The sequence below is a fragment of the Sceloporus occidentalis genome, unplaced genomic scaffold (assembly GCF_023333645.1).
Source record: "Sceloporus occidentalis isolate IW3139 unplaced genomic scaffold, rSceOcc1.0.p SCAF_5, whole genome shotgun sequence".
NCBI lineage: Eukaryota > Metazoa > Chordata > Lepidosauria > Squamata > Phrynosomatidae > Sceloporus > Sceloporus occidentalis.
In genome coordinates, this window is record NW_028316985.1 from 48,244,809 (window position 1) to 48,265,221 (window position 20,413).

Genomic DNA, 20,413 nt, shown 5'->3' on the forward strand with positions numbered 1-20,413 from the left:
TTTAACACCTGGTATTCATTGATGGTCCCACATCCAAGTACTAACTACAGCTGATCCTACTTAGCTTCCAAGATAAGATAGGATCTGGTGACTTCTGGATATTTCATTTGTGTATATTATTAATTGCTTCAAATATTAAGTACCAGCTTTTCTGTTGTTCCATCGGTCATGGCAATGGTTGTGGGGCTTGGACCATGCTAAATGTACCTTTGAAGCTTAGCTAGTTGATGTCCATTAAAAAACCCCATCCAACAGTAAGCTGTCATGAAACCTTCTTCACAACATGGGACTGGATCTTCATGCCTTTTTAGCAGAGTTCCATTCAAGGGACACACCATCTGGCAGAAAGATTTGTGTGTGATTTTAAAAATTATTATCCTGCACTCTCTTATTCTGCTTCTGTTCCAGAGGGATGGAGAACACTGGTGAGCAACACAGGAGATGATGATGAGGAAAACAAAAGAACTTGACAAAAAAACTGCTTCTTATTTTCCTTCTCCTCCAGAATGAGTTCCATCTAGCTAAAAGACCAAACTGTGACGATAAGGAGCCCTTATATTCAAAGATGGACAATTTAGGATACAACCACTGGATTGGTAGTGGGGAAAATTGCCCCCAATCCCTTTTTGGTCTGCTGGGAAAACAAAACTACCACATTTGCAGTGTTTTTGATGGTTGATAGTTATTTCTGAATGCAAAATAAACTCAAGCCCGAATTCCCAATTTTTTAAAAAAAGTTTATTTTGCATTCAAAAATAACTATCAACCATCAAAAACACAGCAAATGTGGTAGTTTTGTTTTCCCAGCAGGCCAAAAAATAAATGAAAAAAAAATGAAACTGGAAATGACACTACTGTACATCACTTCTGGTTTCTGTTTGGAATGCTCACCCCTACAATAACCTCATATTAATTCCTTAAGGAAATCATTTCTTTTGCTTGTTAAAATATATCTGTACATTTATCTAATGAGAATGCCACCAGCTAAAAAAGGGAAACAAAAAACTGAAGTGAACGATTACCTGAAATTTCACTGATTTTTTTTTAAAATAAAAGCTTTGTAACACTTGATCCCACTCCTCTCTCTCCTTTTTAAAAAAAATGTATGATAGATGTTATCTTTTTCTGCTTGTGTTCTTTCCCTAACTCATTCCTAGTTCAAATCTGCTATACCTTAGTTTTTCAAGGTATTATTAATTCTATCTGGTTAGCTATTGAATAACAATAACCTGAATGTACTGTCTAAGTTAAGAAATATGGGGGGGGGGGTTGTGCATTTCTCATAAATAAAGCCATTTGGATTTCTGACAGGAAACAATGTTCATGGATATTATGAAGAGATATTGCATGCTGGCATGTCATAGCAATTCACTAGGGTTTGTGGCAGAATAAGATGTCAAATTTATTAAATTAATTCTCAACTGGAGTATGTTTGAAACTTGGCAATGTGGCCCTTGGCAAAAAAGGCATATTTGTTTTAAGATGGGTTTCATGTTACATGATGTATTACAGCAATCCAAAAATTTAATTTAAAGACAATGATCTCACCATGTTTCATTTCTAGGGCTAGCTCCTTCATAATCCCAAACCTGTGTATGAAGCCATTGATGTGTACGTTCTTTGTTTCTATCCATCTTCTCTGATGACATATCTGTGCGAGAAGATTCTTCTTTACCTGTGGATGAGATACATTTTTTGGATTCCAGCCTTTTTGCAAAAACTATAAGAAACACACACACAAAACACAGTATCAATTTCCAATGCAATTAATGTGATCACAATTAATGTATCCTCTAAACCTGGTTCAGTGGGACTTAGTACTTAGGAAATGTGCATAGGATTAGGTTGATAAATGATAAAGACAAAAGAGGATGTGCTTGAGCTTGTAATTTCCTTCTTACTTCCCTTCACCATATTTTGTACCATACTATGTAGTTGTGAAATGGGCCTCCATACATGTTTCAAAAGATACATCTGATTGCAGATGGGGTGGAATTTTTTTTTTTTTTGGGGGGGGGGGACAGATTCAGTTTTCTGTTTCATCTGAGAAAGACACAGCTAAGTGAATAAACAAGTGTTTCCAAACACTAAATAGGGTTCTATAATAGCCTTTTTTAAAAAAAATTACAGAGGCACAAGCTTTCTACCAAATCAGTTTTAAGGACAGATCATCTCCAAAAAGTAGCACTGAATAATCAGGGATTAACCTGGTGTTCTCTCCTTCATGCAAGGGCAGGTTCCAGGTTTTAGCAGTAAGGTTTATGTTGGCAGTTTTAATTGTTCTCAAAGCATAGTCAGAATTTCCAGCTGGCTTTTGGTCTTTCATCCAACACCTATCTTGCTATATTTCTACCTGCTGCTTCCTCTTCTGTTCTTACTGGGCCTTAATCTATTTAGTTTCTCCCATTGTGTGCATTATGATTATACCACTCTAACTTTTGGCCAGACTCGACTGGTGCATTTCTGTTCTCACCCCACTAACTCTGCCAGAATTAGTGACTCCTCCATTCTCTATCCCAGAGAAATGGAAAACAGCACGTTGATGTTGTTTTGGCACCACAGAGGGCTGAAACAGGAGGGGAAGAAAAATATCAAATCCATTGCTACTGGATACCAAAGAACTCTAGTGAATCTTGGCCTTTACTGTGTTCCTGGATCGTGGCCAATTCAGGCAGGCTTTGCAGTCAGAGAGAGTTGGGATACAGGAGGCAGATAATGAGTAACTGCTATGACAGTCATTTAAAAACAGCTGCAATTGCAGTTTTATTCAGTTATGGTGAAAAAAAATAAGGGGGAGGAAGGTGGTGAGGACTTAGGATCTCTGAAATCAAATCCTAGCCAAACTCAGTACATGTACACAACAGGATGAATCTGCAATACAGAAGGACTAGAAGAAACAGATCATCACATGTGAACATGTGTGAACCAAATACATCACCAGACAGAAGTGAGGTAATCTCCTGTACAGACATTGCTTCAGAAATGCAGGAGACACTCAAAATGTTACTTTACCAACTCACACCAGCTGGTAAGAGTCAAATGAGAATGAAGAAATTCACATTGGAATATGTGATATTATATGCTAAATATGTGTACATAAGGGACAAGTCTTTTATTTTTTTGCCCCCCGGGTCCAGAAGAGCTTGAATACTCTAGCTGATTTTGTTATGTGTAAAAACACTTAGTGTAAGGTGTTGGAATGGACTTCCAAATTCATTCCTGATTTTTTATACTGTGATCTTGGATTACTGTTTATAATCAAGCACTATCTCCAGCACCTGCTTCCTAAAATCTACGTATTATCCTATAATCTATGTATTATCTATGGAAGCACTTAATCTTTGGAGCCAATTCTGTGGCATGGGAAAATACCCTTTCCTACAATGTTCATTCTCAACAGCAACAACCAATAAACCTTTTTGTACTCCCAGTTTCATTGTCTTCTCTTGCCATCTGTACCAGCACATGTTTGTAACAAAAGTTGCTTCTTTTCTATCAAGCAGCTCTGGGAACACTGCTAGTTATTCTGTTAACAGAACAAGAAAGTACACGGACAACTAAGGATGCAGTCCCATGCATACTTACTTGGGATGAAGTCTTTCTGAACTTAGTGAGACTTACTTTTGGGCAAACATGCACAGGAGCAAGTAAATAATTAAAATGAAAGGAATGAAGAAACTTAAATATTACTCAAACAGATGTGCTAATTGTGTTCCACCAAGTGGTAGGAACTTTCAATGACATTTTGACTTGGATTCCTTTGGATGAATGAGCCCCTGGAGAGTTATGGTGTCTTTGTGAGAACTTGTTCTATGTTCAAGTTATAAGTACTGTAGATTAAAATGGAACAATTGTAGGAAACAGCAAATTTGTTAATGTACAGATCATTGAGGGCAGGGGGAGGTGGTAGCTTGCGGATGAATACAGTCTTCAGATGAGTTCAGAAAACTTACAGTACTTTCTATTTCTACTTCTATTCTAACCTGCGATTTTTATACTTACACCTTATCTACTCACCATGCCCACATTATCTGGAATAGTTCCTATTCCTCAGCAGTATGATGGTTTCCTTGCTGAACTACAGAGATATTCTCAACTATATCTTAACCATTATCTCCTACCATCTGACCATACTGAGCAATTCAGCCTAATTAAAAAATAATCAGCTCTACTAAAACATTTTTTACAAAATATTATTTAACAATATAGTCTTTCTTCATGTTACACAGTTGTGAATAAATGCATCTAAATAACCAAACATCTTCTGATATACTTAATTTATTATAGTATTTTAAGATCTGTCCAAATTGAATAATATCACATCTAGCCCTTGAACTAAACCACAGTGACTTTGTTTTATATCTAAAAACTAAATATCAACACCAGCCTTCTTCTGGAAAACACAATATAGCAACAGGAATTGAGTATCTGGATAGAAATATAATTAATTGGTACACTAAATTGATAATACTTTAACCACAGTCTTATGCAAGTCTACTAGAAGTTTCCATGGTGTTAAGTGGAATTTATGATTGCTTTATTTAAGACTGAAGGATAAAGCTACTTCTAATGCCAAAACTGTATCAAACAGATCGCAGTACAGTCTTTTAAAGATATTTTTTTAAAAAATGAAACAAGAAAAATACAAAGATTGTTATGTGTATTCAAGTCATTTCCAATATATGGTGACCACATCATGGGATTTTCTGCATAAGATTTGTTCAGAGTGGGTTTGCGATTGCTTTCTTTGAAGGCTGAGAGTGTGACTTGCCCAAGGTCACCATGGCTGAGAGGGATTTGACTCATAGGCACTGTGCAGACCGTCAGTTTGGGCTGGCTTGTGGGCACGGTTGCGGTGTAGCATCTATACGATGCATGCCCCTGCTCCACCCCCAGGGTGGTGTTATACTGCGTGCTGCACTGCACAACGTCACAATGCTCCTTCGGCGCTGCGTCCACATGATTTATAATCTAAGAACAGACATGAAGGTGAGCATAAATATTATGGAAAGAGATTATGTCCTCACCAAAGTTCAGTAACATTCGATGGGGGCTGCTAAAATACTCTCTTTCCACATGTAGCAAAATTTAGAGTTAAGACATTAATGATTTTAAAAGTTTTCTGGTGGTCACTTGTCATACTGTATGTCACACAAGTATGACCATATTATTGCCATGTTATGTTCATCTGGAGACTGAATTGAATAACAAAAATTATCATACTGGAACATTAGATGTGTCCTGTTTTAAATTAATTTAAAATAGAATAATAAATTACTATATTCCCATAAACAAAAAATTCTGCCAGCAAATCTGAATTATTCATGCATGATGTCGGCCTGCATACCTCATAGATTTTTTTCCTCAATCAGTATGAGAAGTAACCACCAAAAAACTTTAAAAATAATTCTAATCATAAAAAGAACCATTATGCTTGGCAGCATGAAGCAAAAGTCCTGGCTGTACATATGGACTGAAGCCTTTGGGAATAAACCACTAGGTAACATTTGCAGAAGTAGCCATTCTGTTACTAATTTAGGCAGAATCAGTTTCATTTTTTCTTTTTACAGCATATTGGTGGTGGTGGTTGTTTTTGTGTGCCTTAAACATGTTCCCAACCTATGGCAACCCTTTCATGAAGTTATCTTGGCAAGATTTGTTCAGATGAGATTTGCCTTTGCCTTCCTCTGAGGCTGAGAGAGTGTGACATGCCTAAGGTCACCCAGTGAGTTTTCATGGCTGAGCAGGGATTCTTCAGAGCTGTAATACAGTGTACACCACACTGTCCCTCAGCATATAGGCAGGCCACTGGTATTTTTTGATGTTGTAATCAACACAGTTAAACGTGAACCAATGGGAGTAACTATCTTCTGGTTAACTGGTTAACAACATGATCAAATAATCTCAATGAGAGGCAGATGGCAGCTGAGTAAAAATTGAAATGCACGAAAAGCACATAAATTCCAAGATTTATGCCATTGTGTGAATTTTCCAATTTATAAATAATTTGCCTCCCACATAAAACACCAGTGCTACTGCTGCCAGAGTAAGATAAGGAAAGTAGTGATTCAGTTTGTTTCCTGGATGAATGTCAAAGCTTCGTAACACACTGCCAGCATTCAGTTCTAATGTTTATTTAATATGGGGGGGGGGGGGGGGAGAATCCTGGCTTAATGTTGCAGTTCAAAAAATGGAAGTCAGGTGTCACAGTGGTATCAAGGTTTGTAAGCAATGCACAGAAATAAGAGACTTTTCACTTCTATGAGTAAATGTCTTATACTTTGATCATAATGATTTGTACCAGACCTCAGTCTCTGCAAACAATATTTAGATTTAGAAGAACATTTAGATTTTACAAAAAAGGGAATAGGAAAATCAAAGGTACCCAATCTATTTCTTCTGTTGTACCTTTATTTTCTAAACCATTTTTTCAATGCCAAAATTACAAATCAGGACAAAGAGAAAGAAGTTACCGATATACCTGAAAACCATCTATTTTTTATAAGAAGCGCTACTTATATCAGACTAGAATATGTTAGCACATGACTAAAGCAATAATTATTATTGCAAATACCAATCACTTGATGCAATACGTTTGCAACAAGTGCAAGCTTCTGCACTTTTAGGCATCATGTATATGAACAGACTAGAACAAAGCTATTTCTCACAGAGGTCTTCTAGGGAGAGATCTTTAAAAAAAAAAGTTTCAGAAATCATGGATCTCAGGACAGCTGCTTCTTTTCATGTGATGGTATATTTTCTTGTTGCTTTGGCATTAGGCAAAGCACAACAGTACTACTAAGAGATATTCTTAAGACTGATGAAGAATTTGGACTATTAGTGATAAACTGCACCATGAATTAAGAGCCCCATGACTGAGCATCCACACTGTTATCACTGGTGACTTATTTAGAACATAATTTTAGCTATGGTGTAGGACCAGTGGAAGGGGATCAATAGAAGCACTAGGACATATGTGGTGTGTGTCCACATATAAACAGAAGCATAGAAAACCAATACAGAAGACAATTGGGCAAAAAAGAAGCACTTTCTGATTCAAAGCTTAATGAGTGGATGCCAAAAAATATAATCTCATTTATTGTTCTGGCAGTCTGGTCAGCTGCCGCGTACTCCAGCTTTTAAATGGATGATTAACAAGGAAATCTGCCTGGCACCAGAGGGGAAGAAAAGTTGTAAAGAAGTTTGTACTCAATGTCATTTGAGCTACATAGAAGAGTCAGGTCTTTAAGAGGTTTGCAATCTATACAGTTTTGAAAGAGAAGAAATTTAAAAAATGCCATCAAGAGAGTACATAATAAATATAAGCCTAATGGGAATGTTAGCTTGTACGTTTCATAACTGTATGACATTTTTCTATTGAAAGAGCACACTGAAGTCACAGAGCACCATGACAGCTCAAGTAAATTTTAGTGTATCTAGCTTAAACTACTGGGAAAGCCTGACAAAAATCTAAGAAAGCAGACCTGGCTAACAGTCAGGAGTCATGCTTATTATATAGAAGTCCCAGGGGTAGCTTTCAATCAGAGGTCACAATCGAGGCAACAGAAGCAGTGTCACAATATCAGAGAAAGGGCCAATTCAGACCTGCTCCCTGACAGTCAGTAAGGTCAGGGCATGTGGCAAATCATTGTATTACAAGGGAATATTCCCTGTACACTTTTAGAGCGGTCATCTGAACAAACAAAGCTAGGTCATCAGTAGGTTAAATCAGAAACCTTTGCTGACAGTATACACTATATTCTCTGTAATTTTTAAAATAAATTTCTTACCTACAGGATGCATTCTTATAAGCAATCTTTGTTTTCACTTAGCACAACTTGTTGATTTAGAATAATCTTGTGATATATGAATTCATTTACTTCACTAGGAAACACTCCCCCCCTATAATGGACAGCTTATCACTCTGCACCATAGGAATTTAATTAATAAACAGAGAGCTTCATTTTTGCAATTAGGTGGAATGAACAATTAAGTAGCGAATGTCATCTTTCTTCTGTAATGGGTACAATGAACAGTTGGCCTCATCAGGCATGAACAACTGAGAACCAGAAGCTCAGCTTTGTACAGAGATCTAGGTTCTGCGATTTGGGTACCGCCACAGTACTTGCAAAAAATGTTGGGAAAACAAAACAAAACCATGCACCCTGCCTTCAGCACTTATACAAATATAACAGACAATCTATATTTGGTCAGATCCATGCATCCCATAATAGGTGGGTGATATTCTTAGATGCTGATAATAGTTAACACAAGGTTTTTGGGGGTGAGGGGCAGGTGCATCCAACAGAGATCTTTTTGACTTCTCCCACCTCTGAACATTTGGCTGACAGTGTCAAAACTGAATTTACATGTTATGTTCTTTCATAAAGTACATATAAATACTTGAGGCCAAAATTTGCTCAGCTACAGAATGAGCATTATCTTTTGCCATGATTAACTAGAAATGTTTTCAGAATTCACAGGCTAGTAGTTTCAAATGTGGGAACCCTAACTGGAAACCATTTTTAACATAACACATACCTTAACCTTTATTAGAAAAATGTCAAGGAGGTTAGAGAGCTATACAGTCCCATTACTAAACGTCTTAATAATTTCAGCCATACCTACCTTTTCCCATATGTATTTCTAAATCTAGTGTACTTACCTTCTATTTGTGAAGATTATGTGGAAAATGTAAAAGCTGTATGTCTTTGTTCCTTCATTTAAGAACACATTTTCAATATCAATTCAATTTTCAAATCTGTTCAGAATGTTTTGTTTAAAGTAATAGTTCACATCATCAAAACAAGGCACAATATATAGCTGATCCACAACTTTATTAGTGATGAAAAGAGGTGCCGGTCGGGACATAAATATATATTCAATATTAGATACCTCGTCACAATGACACATATTTTTTAATACTGTGCATCTCTGATCGCATTAGAACAATTAAACCTACAGAACACTTGAGTTATCATCTGAAGTACAAAAAATAAAATAAAATTACAGAACAGTATTCATGAAAAGTTCAAGTTAATTACCTAATTATCAACAAATGTCGTTGTAAACCACTTCCATGTAGGAATCCACCCAGCTAACTATTTCAGTTGGTAAGATAAGCATTTAAAAGGCAATTAGAATCTTTCTAAGACGTATGTATATTTCAGGATATTTTTCATGTGGATCAAAAGCACAATTACCCCACCTTTGCAAATAGATATATAAAAATAATCAAAATTAGATTCTCACACACAAGACAGAAGGTAAAACATGAAATCCTGTACTCAGGGCTATACTTAACATAATGCACACAGGACTGGGTCCTGACACATATTTTCGAACTTACTGTCATGACTGAGACCTCTTCAGGCATTCTAAGATGGAGTACTTTAACATGAAAGAAGTTGGGGGGGGGGGGGGAACTAGCCCTACTCCCTGTCATCACCTCTATAACATATAGGGGGCAACTTTCTAAAGAAGGTGGTATCTTCTATTCAAGATAGATCACCATACACTGTGGAAAGGAAAGCCTCTATAGGCAGAAAAGATTCTGATCATTAAAAGCAGAGATGAAAGTGATGCTAAAGGAGGGTAGGTTGGTATGTTTTCCACCTTGGTGATCAGTCTAATCCAGTTCACAGAGTTGAAGAGTACTTTGTCCATCTGATGATCTGATATAATATGTGTTCATAGAGTAGACTCAACCTCTTTACCCTTGCTGAAGATTCCTTTCCTGCCCATGCTTAGTCACTATCAAGATATAGCAGTCCTGGCAAACGTCAATGCAAATTGAAATGCCCATTCTACACATTCGTACTTCATGCAAAGCTGATTAAAACTAGCACACATGAAAAGAGTAGCTTTAGCTTGTAACTACTTTTTAGCTTGCTACTTTCCTGGTGACAAAATAGTTAATTTGCACTGTAGGGTAACTCATCTCTGTTAACTGATCTGGAAGTTTTTTTATGACATTATGGAAGATATATCTTTTTCTAATATACAGGGCCAAACTAGGTGTGATAACATTCAAATGATTAGCAACTGTGTGAATGGCTTCTAACAAATAAATGGCAGATGTGCTTCCATTTAAATGCAGATGTGCTGCATTTAACCGTTTCTTCCCACTTTGTCCCCGATCCAGATTGTGCTCACTATTAGAACTGGAAGAAAAACTTCCACTGGCATGAATGGAAACTTTTCTTCAGTGCACAAAACACGTGATTCCAAGCTGGATTGAGACCACAGCAGGGCAAAGGGCTAAAGCCACCTCCCTCCCTCCCTAGACCAGGGTCATGATCTAGACTGGAGGAGGGGGAGAGCTGGCATTCCTGCTATTTACTTTTAAAAAGCTATTTACACAGTTGCTAATTGCATGAATTACATCTTGTCTATCCTGACCCTTACTTTTTAGGTGGAATTTCCACAATTGCCCTGCATGTGTAAAAACGTTTACTAGAAATATATAAACAAGCATTTTACTTGGCTCATAATGACTATGTAGCCAGTAGAAATTGAGACAGTTAGGGAACCAAGGAAAAATAAAATGTGGCTTTGTGGCATTTCTATTGGTCTCCAGGAACAGTAATTAAGTTATATACTTACTACCCTGTCCCTCCTTATCTATCCCTCTAACTTCTTCTCTTGGCCAAACCTATTTGAATTTAAGTTGTTACTAAAATTATCTGCCGTTTGCACCCTAGGTCACAACCTTATTTGAGGGCAGGAAATAGTCAGCAGGTCACTGACTGGTCAGATAAAAAGAATTTGAAATGCTTCAGCATTCAGGGCTTCATTTCTCCAAATGACTGCCTGATGCAGTATAATATATGCTAAGATTCCTCTTTATCTTTCATCTGTACTTTGTGTGTGGGATGTATACGTCTGTAATGTATAGATATAGATACATGTGTGTATATTTTACAGAGCTTCAAATCATGAGGACTGCAGGGAGGGGGAGAAGAATAGTCAAAATACTGACAATTAAATATTTTGTATTTCTTGATTTATGTTGTCTGACAAAAGTCTTTAAGTTACTCTCTGTAAGCATCTGGGGAAAATATCATTCTTGCAGATGAAGAAAAAATTGCTTACTGAAAAGTAAAAGACATTGCTCATTTTTTAAAAAATCCAAGCTTCAATTTAAGTTGTAGAATGGCTGCTATCTTAAGTATAATGGTAAAAATACATAGAAAGAGGTTCATATCTAACTGGACCAAAACATAGAACTCAACATTTCATGGACTGTCAATGCTAATGGAAATCAACAACTTGTCCCCACTCAGTTTTTTCTTTTTTTTAAAAAAAAACCCTTCTTGATGCAAGAAAATAATTACTTTTTCTCCTTTTTGCTAGGAAGATGAGTAGAGGTGAAAGCTATTCATAGGGTCTATCCAAGCAAGGCATCCTTGGGACTATGCATAGTAGTGAAGGGACTATTAGAAGAGTTGCAGGAAGGAAGTAGGGCAGAGCTATATGGATGCACCTCACTCTTTATAGGAGTCTGCTGTAGTTGTTGCAAATGTTTTTGTCCCTGGCAGGGTGACTATAGTAGAAGAAAATATCATGCTCCCTGTGACAGATACTCTTGGGTGTGAAATCTAAGTTTTCTTTAAAAACAAATAGAAATGTTGCATATTTTAATTCAGTAGTGGGTGGTAAAAAAGTTTAGAAGCAATTGCCAACAAAGGTAGGCAATCTTTTAATTTAAAACAGTCATTTATGAGAACTTATCACACAAATTATTTATTACCACCAATGCCAGCTAATCAAGTATAAGACTTACATTCTGTTCCTATCTACATGTATGTAATTGTAAACTGGTCACATTGAATGCAATGGGTATCAGTTCCTTCATTAGTACACACCAGATTACAACCTTCATCTTAATGTGAATAAGGAAGGGATAGTTAATATCCCTAGTAATATGCTAACATAATGAAGCTAAACTTAAGGTAAACTTAAGTAGTTTTCTAAATCTTGCCACCCGTCTGGTACAATAAGTGGGGCCAGTTTTCTTTGCTTGTCTCATATATCTAAAAACAATTCCCACATTCTGAATTAAAGGATATGAGAATGTTTTTTAAATAAAAAGTCTGAAAATGCAACGCAAGAAGAGACGTGCAAGCAATACTTTTAGCTTTCCTGATACAATCTGTAGGGTGAAATTCTACACTTGTTTAAGTAGGAGTAAGACCTAATGAGGTGGTATTCACATATCTTTACTTTTGTATGCAAAATATGTGAACACATAGTTTCAAAGATATATGTATTTTTCTGCCATTAAGGTGCAACATATGAAAAATCAATACACATTAAATATAGTCCGGTGCTGAATTTAAAAGCCCAATGTCATAATATTAAAAACTAATTAATTCATCTTCCAGTTAGCATCATATTTCTGCACAGCAGAGTGAATGGAAAAAAAATGACTTTTGTTCAGAACAGAAAGATGCAAGAAGCAGAAAGGAGAGCTAAGAAACGGGGTGTATAACAAAATATTAGTATTAGCCTTCATTAGAAAGCTAATTTAAATAATTTTACTGTAATAGCAATATAGTATTATATTATCAGCTCTAATGTTTCATAAAAACCTTTCCCAAGTTGGCTTTCAACCTGGTGCCAAAGCTACATTACAAATTTATTTTCTATCAACCTTTTTACCTTTCCAATGTCTCTACGTTTGGTTAGTCTGGGCAGATAAGAAAATCAGGCACTGTTTTATTTAAAACTTTTATTTTAAACAAAGAGAAAATGGACATTTTCAACTATGTAACTGAACCTCCAAAGTGTGTACCATAAGGACCCTGTCATTTTACAACTTTTCAGAGCACTGCTATTGTGAACTGGGTTTGCACTCTGCCAGCAAAGCAGCTCTGACCCATGGAGAGCACTCCTTCAGATCAACACTGCCTCAGGCTTTGCTGAGTTCTCCAAGTAGTCTTACATTTCAGGCATCAAGTTGAATTTCTTCTGGAGATGATTAACCCAAACACATGACAGATTTTTTCCAAGATATCTAACTCCTTATGTTTATTTTATCCTGGCTCTTTTTGGATGTACTGGACACAAGTAACCTACTCATTTTACATGTTAAAGGACTGGTAGAGAGCCATTAATTCCTTAAAATGAGAAAATATTTCAATGTGCAGAGCTTCTCTGTGTGAGCTCACACTAGATAATAAGAAACAAAGCTACAGGATTGTGATACAGGACCAAAAGATTCCTTTCTGTCTTGAAAGTTTTTTTCTTTTCTTTTTTTGTTTTAAAAACCATTTCATTACATTTTGAAACAGATCCTAGGCTTTATAGAAATGCATGGTACTGTCACATTGATAAATGCATCATTATGTGGTCCAGTTACATGTCGCTTGGTCTAATGGCTTGGTGTTAAGAAAGAATGCATTTCTTGCATTTTTCAGTAGCTAATTTTGGTTTATAGGTTTAGTGAACCCTCTCTAAGTAAAACTTGTTTTTTCAATATACATGGGCAAGCTGTTTTCAGAGGAAACTATAAATTTGATGGTATTATAGCTTAGGAAGTCCAGTTATTAAAGTTCAGTTATGAGTAGTCATAATATATTTGCCTTTCCCATATAAATAGTCTAATATGAATAATACTCTATTTCAAAACACATGAAAATATGTTAGTGGGACCATCTCAAATATTCTCCAAAAACTTTGACTACTTTGGTCCAACAAAAATATAACAAAAATAGAACAATAATACAACTAGTAAAACTTTCTGTCATTACACTGTGTAGAATCAACCATGACATTATTTCATTGTTAGTAAAATAATAATAATAATTAACATCTTTTGTATCTATTTGCAACCCAAAATGGAACCAAAATAAACTTTAGGGGTGCCAATGTCCATCGATTAAGATGTTAATCATATTTATTTGAATGTTTAATTTGCATGTTCTAATTCAATGGAACAAACTTAAAAATGGGACTACTTAAGTTCCTAATATGAACTTAATATGTTATTACAGAAAAAGAATACAGACAGTGGCTCTAAATACAAAAATAATTCAACTGATTTCTATATGATTTTCAAAAATGAAAGGATGAATCTCCCTAATGAGATATGAGAAGACAGGTCATACTCTTTCAGTGATCACAGAAAAGCAGTATGAGCATGCTCAAGTGTATTTCCACTATTACAGTTAGTTTACAGGTTGCACAGAACTAAAAAGCCCCAGAAAGCCTTGATCCACATATAGATTTTCTGGTAAATACAGAAAACATAGAACTTTGGGTCAGGAGATGAAGACCCAAGCAGGGTAACAAGTACACAGACCATCAGTCACAGCAAGAATGGTTTACCACATTTTGTAGAGAGTGAAATAATATAGATTACCATCTAACAGATATTGTGGTTTTAGAGGATATAAGAACACACTATAGTTAGTCTAAAATTATCTAACTCTATCACAAGTAATGATGATCTAGCTCAATTGTAATTAAGTAAAAACGAGGAACCATATTTTAACAACATGAAATTTTGTAAATTCCTTCCCTTGACATAAAGGTCTAAAAATAAGAGACCAGACTCTTGCAAACTTTAATAGTCTACATTTAAAAAATGGCACCATATAAGCACTAATAAATTGAACATGCAGATATTCCTGCTCTGTTTACCATACAAGAGTAAAATCTGGTGATTTCTGATAATCACAAGGATGATATTAACTCCTAGGGCTTTATCACACGGGGAAAATTGCATTTTGCATGGGATAATCAGCTGTTTAAACTCCAATTGTGCCCTATTTCCCTCATATGACAAAGTCCCTAGTCCTGGAGAAAGCCCTTTGATGTCCTGTCAAAAATCACAGGACTAGATCTTAATCTCAGATCAAATATTCTATTTCAAGTTTTGGATACCCATTAAACCTAAGATCAGTGGGAAGCTGATGAACTAGTTCCATATTTTTATATTTTGGCAAATTCTTGTCATTATCAGTATGCACTGTGGATGATGCTTTGATCTAAGGAAATAAATTCTTGCCTACCAGCAAAGGAAGATCTGGTTACATAAGAGTGGCCCTTGTTTAGTAATATAGTGATAATATTGACATTTTTAAATCCTCAGTATGAACCTAAACAGTATGAGTATGAATTCTGAGTATGAAATGAATCACAGGAAAGCCAGCAAGCAAAATATTACACAGCAAAACCTGAAAGCAGTAAAGATCAAAATATCTGTCTAATTGATATGACACTGAAGAAATAATCATCTTAAATCAGAATACATGATTTTTCACCATATTTAATAATCCCACAGTCCTGTAAATAGGTAAAGGTTGACAGATACTGCTAAATGGTAGTAGCATTACAACAGGGCAAGCATGGTGTAGTGGTTTGAGCATTGGACTACGACTATGATTCTGTTTGGCCATGGAAGCCCACTGGGCAAGTCACACATCTCAGCTCCAGAAAAATCCTGTGAGAGGGTTGCCCTAAATTGGAAACAACTTGTACACAACAACAACAACAAGTAGCACTACATTCAAGGGCATACATGAGTCACAGGCTCCTTTCCTACTTAAAGTTGCCAAAAGAAGATATTCAAAACATATTTTAAACTATCTACAAATTCACCACTATGTCTGAATGTATGGACCTCTTTACTAAAGTAGAGTTAGCAAGCAAGTCAATAAATGATGTTGTTTTTGCTTGTTTGAACTAAGCATAGTTAACCAGAGCTTCCTTGAGTTTGGAAATAATGGAACTCAGCTTAAAAGCCAAAATACAAGCCAGAGCAATGGAGGATGAGAAGTGTGAGAACCTAAGGCTTGTGCAGCTAATACTAAATCATAATTTAGTGGGGTGGGGTGGGATTCTGCAAAGGCTTGTTGAGAGACGTAATGTCCCAAAATTTGTTCTGTGGCTTAAATGGGTTTAAATTAGAAACACATGATGTCACTTTATTTACTACACTGCCCTGCATTTTTGCCATTTAAATTTTAAATGTGTGTGAGGGCACATCAGATACCCACTTGGTGTAGGGAGACCAGCCTGTGTTGTGGTAAAGTGCAACATGCAGTTCTGTACCAGGTATATATACAAACTGAACAATCTACATCTCTGCAATATAAACAGACCATGTGGACCCTGCGCTGAAAATATATGGAAATAAAATACCAGATGGGCAGCAAAAGTAAAAGGGCGAACTGTGACATTTCATCATACAAAATCACTGTGCTCCCTATATTGTGTGAATGTCTGGCAAAAGCATGGTATTTCTATAATTAATATGATCTGCACAACATTTTCCACTATACCCCATATGGCAGTTTCACTAGCATATACACTGAAACAGCTTCGGCAGAATCAATGTCAGCTCAAGACTGTGGAATATGACTTGACATCTCTTTCTTTAGCTGTTACTGAGCCATAGGTACACTCTTTCAAGTTCAGCCTGTGCTCTTAGAAAAGTCTGCTGAGATTATATGAAAAGGTCTTTGCTGAGATCTTCAGAGATTTTTTTAAAAAAATATGATGGTTTTAATGTATTGTTTCATCTCCTCCTCCTCCATCAGTCTAACATATGTAAAAAGCTGCACTACATGGCATATACACTGGCATCAATTTTCCATTATGTATACAGTGGAAACACATAAGTAAGAGTTAAACAATTGTATCTCATATAGCATTATATACTGAAAATTTTTTTTTTGGGGGGGGACTTATCTCATGTTGTTGGGATACCAACTGACCTAAATGACTATCAAAAAAATGCAAAATGTTTCCCCTTAAACTGTGACTCTTCATATTAAGGTATTCTTAATCAGGGGAGTCTGGAGCATTTGAGAGCCACAAAAATAGCTGGGTGGGAGCGCAGGTGGCTCCAGGATTGCACTTTGTCTAGTCCAATCTAAAACAGTAGAGTTTCAGTCTCACCAGCCTTGAAAGAGTTCTACTTTTTATTAATTAAGATGTTTTAAATATTTATATTGTTTGTTTAGTATGAAGTTCCCAAGCAACATTTGTAACATTAAAAAAAAGTTAAGACAACATAATATAGAAATGAATTTAAAAATCACAGTGAGTTATTTTGCAACTTAATGGCTTCAAGCCGCCCCTGTGAAAGCTGGGTTGGGACTGTGGCAATCTCATGCTGTCGCCCCAATATGGCTTTTTGCCAACCCACAAAGAAGCATCATATCGTGGCTCTTTTTTGAGCTGGCAAAAAACTGGCTTTTCTGCATCACTATGGCTTTATAGCACTCCTGCAGCACTGCCAGAGTGCTGTGAAACTGGCTCACATCTCAGCGGGTGAGTGGCATGACGCCAGCTTCTGGGAGGCTTCAGACTATGCCACATCAAAACACTGCACTCTGAAACTGTCCAGAAGCCAGAGTAAAGGGGCGGTCTGTTTCACCCCTTAATTATACTTCGAGAAGAGCCACTGAAATCAATGGGGCTTAATTTAGGCATTATTTCAGTGAGTCTACTCTAAATATCAATTAGTTTGAATCCACCCCAGGAAAAAACAAAGCAGTAACACATTTTAACCATCCCCAAATAGATCTGTGTTTTAGAATTCATCAATCTATCACCTGGCACCAAAGGAGATTAAGGATGATACCAGGCAATCCTCTTCAGGGAAAAATTCTACAATCATAATGCCACAAACTGACAATGTTCAAAAAAAGTATAAATTTCAAATATCTAACCTTGATTTTCCATTTTTTATAAGGGACACCATTTTGCTATGTCATTATATTTAATGGGACTTGAGCATACACAGATTTTGTTTTAACGGGGGATCTTGGAACCAAACCCCAGCATATAACAAGGGTCCACTGTACAGTGCTGAGAGATGTAAAAAATGATGAAGATAATAGGTCAAAGATCTGATGGGCCTTAGCTAGGAAGAGAACTTTTCTGAGTTTAGTCTTTTATTTGTTGTTGTTAACTGCCCTTGAGTCAACCACAACTCATGGTGACCCTGAGGATGAGACCTATGCAATATCCCTGTCCTCCACTGCTCTGCAAACTCAGGCCTGTGGCCTTTCTGATTAAGTCTAGCCATCTGGTGTGTTGTTTCCCTCTCTTTCTGCTGCCATCTACCTTTTCTAGCATTATTGTCTTTTCTAATGATTCATGCTTTCTCACAATGTGGCCATTGAAATACAATGGGATTCCCCAAATAGGTAAATGGGGATAAACAAGCAACTGTTAAAGGAGAGGCATTAAGGAAGTCAAAATCACCAACACAGGATGAACACAGTAATTCAACAAGATGATAAGATGTTGTTTTTGTTGACAAAGCAATATAGGTCAGTGTTAACCATACACTTAAAAAATAATAATTTGTCACTGTAGAAACTTTAAGCCGAGTTGACTATGATGTATCAGTCCATTGTCAGACCTTGTGGAATTTAAAATTGGTTGTCATTACACATGCCATATATTATTCCTGTATAGCTGCATTTTTCTTCCAATTTCAATTGCTTAAACTTAGTGAGAAAAAGACTACTAATTCCCTTTTTTTAAAATGACAAAACTGGGATCTGATTCCACAACTGCCTTCTTCCTGGTATAGGGACTTAAGGCAGAAAATGATTACTATGCTATGTTGAAGTATCTCATCAATAATTTTAGAAGTTTAGATATCTCTGCAAAATTAAATAGGAGATATTTTGTAGCAAACAAAATTAAGTGGAATTGTATGAAAAATTAGGAGTATATAATTGATTCTACATGAGTGTGGTATAGTAGTTTGTATGATGGACTAGTACTCGGAAACCAGCATTCAAACCTCCACTTGGCCACTGAAACACCTTGTTCAAATGACATTTTCTAAGATGAGCCCCCCTGATGAAATCTTGCAAGAAATCTGCATGATAGGTTTTCCTTAGGATTGCTATTAAGTTTGGAAATGATTTGAAGGGACACACCAATAACAGCAGCAATGTGACTAGCATAAACAATTGTCTTCAGTAAAAAGCAAAAAACAAAATTAATAACAAAAACCCTATCCTATATTGCATGCACTCTGAACAATTTTTAAAGGGCTGAATGAGCTATTTTATATAGAACACAACTTTTCAACTGTACCTAGAAAAATAGTGGATGTCATATAACAAAAATGAAAAATATTTTCTGTCCTCCTTTTCTTTTAAAATTAAAAAAATGTTTTCTAAACAATTATGAGAATCAAGTCTGATCCTCAAAAAGCATGTAAAGACAATGCATTTAACTTATACCATGCTTGCTTAATATGAACAGCTGTTTAAGATGGACTAAACCACATAAAATTGTGCCAAAAATGAGTGAAAAAATGTTCACCAGAAAAAAAGATATTAAAATGTTTTATCACATAGAATATTATGTTCATATTGCAGCATTAACTTCTATTGCTAATTTTATAAATTCACAATTCTTAATTTGCTTATGAACCATGTGGAATTTATTCTCCTGCATTTCTTTGCTTGTCCTACTATTACAGAAAAATAGGTATGAAAATATACCACCATATTGTGCTTTTTGAAGATTCTCTGATAAGATGTGTGTAATATTTTATGGCCACAGTTAAGACCCTTTACATTTACCTGCTTAAATTAAAGAATACTTAGACAAACATATGCCACTATATAGATATAAAGTCATTTTATTTTATTCTGTTAAGTAACAAACATGAACATACACAAACCCTGAACCCATACACAAACAAGGATAATAATACAAACATGTGGAAAATTATCATGATTATTTATCATTAAGTCTGAGAAGACTATATTTTTTTGTGGGTTTTTTTTTTGGGGGGGGGATATGTGGCCCTGTTCTAGAAGAGTTTATTCCTGATGTTTCGCCAGCATCTGTGGCTGGCATCATTGATGCCAGCCACAGATGCTGGCGAAACATCAGGAATAAACTCTTCTAGAACATAGCCACATAGCCAGAAAAACCCACAAAAAACTGTGGATGCCAGCCATGAAAGCCTTCGACTTCACATCTGAGAAGACTTTTAGGCAATAATGTTTCTATTATTACATTGAAAACTTATTTGACCTGAAAGGAAATAGTGCAGCATTTATGGAAGGCAAATATATACAAACCATATTTAAACTCTATCGAGATTAATCGGCTTGGCAGCCTATCTTTGTTCTCTTATTGTACTTTGGTTTATCATCCTGCAAATTTTGAACTACTGAAAATCAAAAGAGGGCTAGAACTTGATGTCAGTTCAGAGTAGTTATTCTGAGACATTTTAAATTTCAGTTTAACATTAATTTTCAAAGGTCTTTTCACAGTACAATACATGCACAATTTTATTTCTTCCATCTACATTATTATGTAAGTTACTAGAAGCAGACTATTTGAACCCTGAAAATCCTGAAATACAAACAGTATGTAAGATGAAAATACCTTTAACCAAACTAGTTAGTCACGTATGATT

At 35.9% G+C, this 20,413-nt stretch overlaps 1 protein-coding gene across 2 annotated transcripts in view; it reads right to left on the bottom strand.

Annotated features, from left to right (window-relative positions):
* Positions 1-20,413, bottom strand: part of LRRIQ1 (leucine rich repeats and IQ motif containing 1) — a 132,553-nt gene that overhangs the window by 19,292 nt on the left and 92,848 nt on the right. For both annotated transcript variants that reach the window (XM_089524009.1, XM_089524010.1), the window contains one exon: positions 1,549-1,675. In XM_089524009.1, coding sequence (XP_089380135.1) covers positions 1,549-1,675 — 127 coding nt within the window. The remainder of the gene's footprint in view (positions 1-1,548; positions 1,676-20,413) is intronic.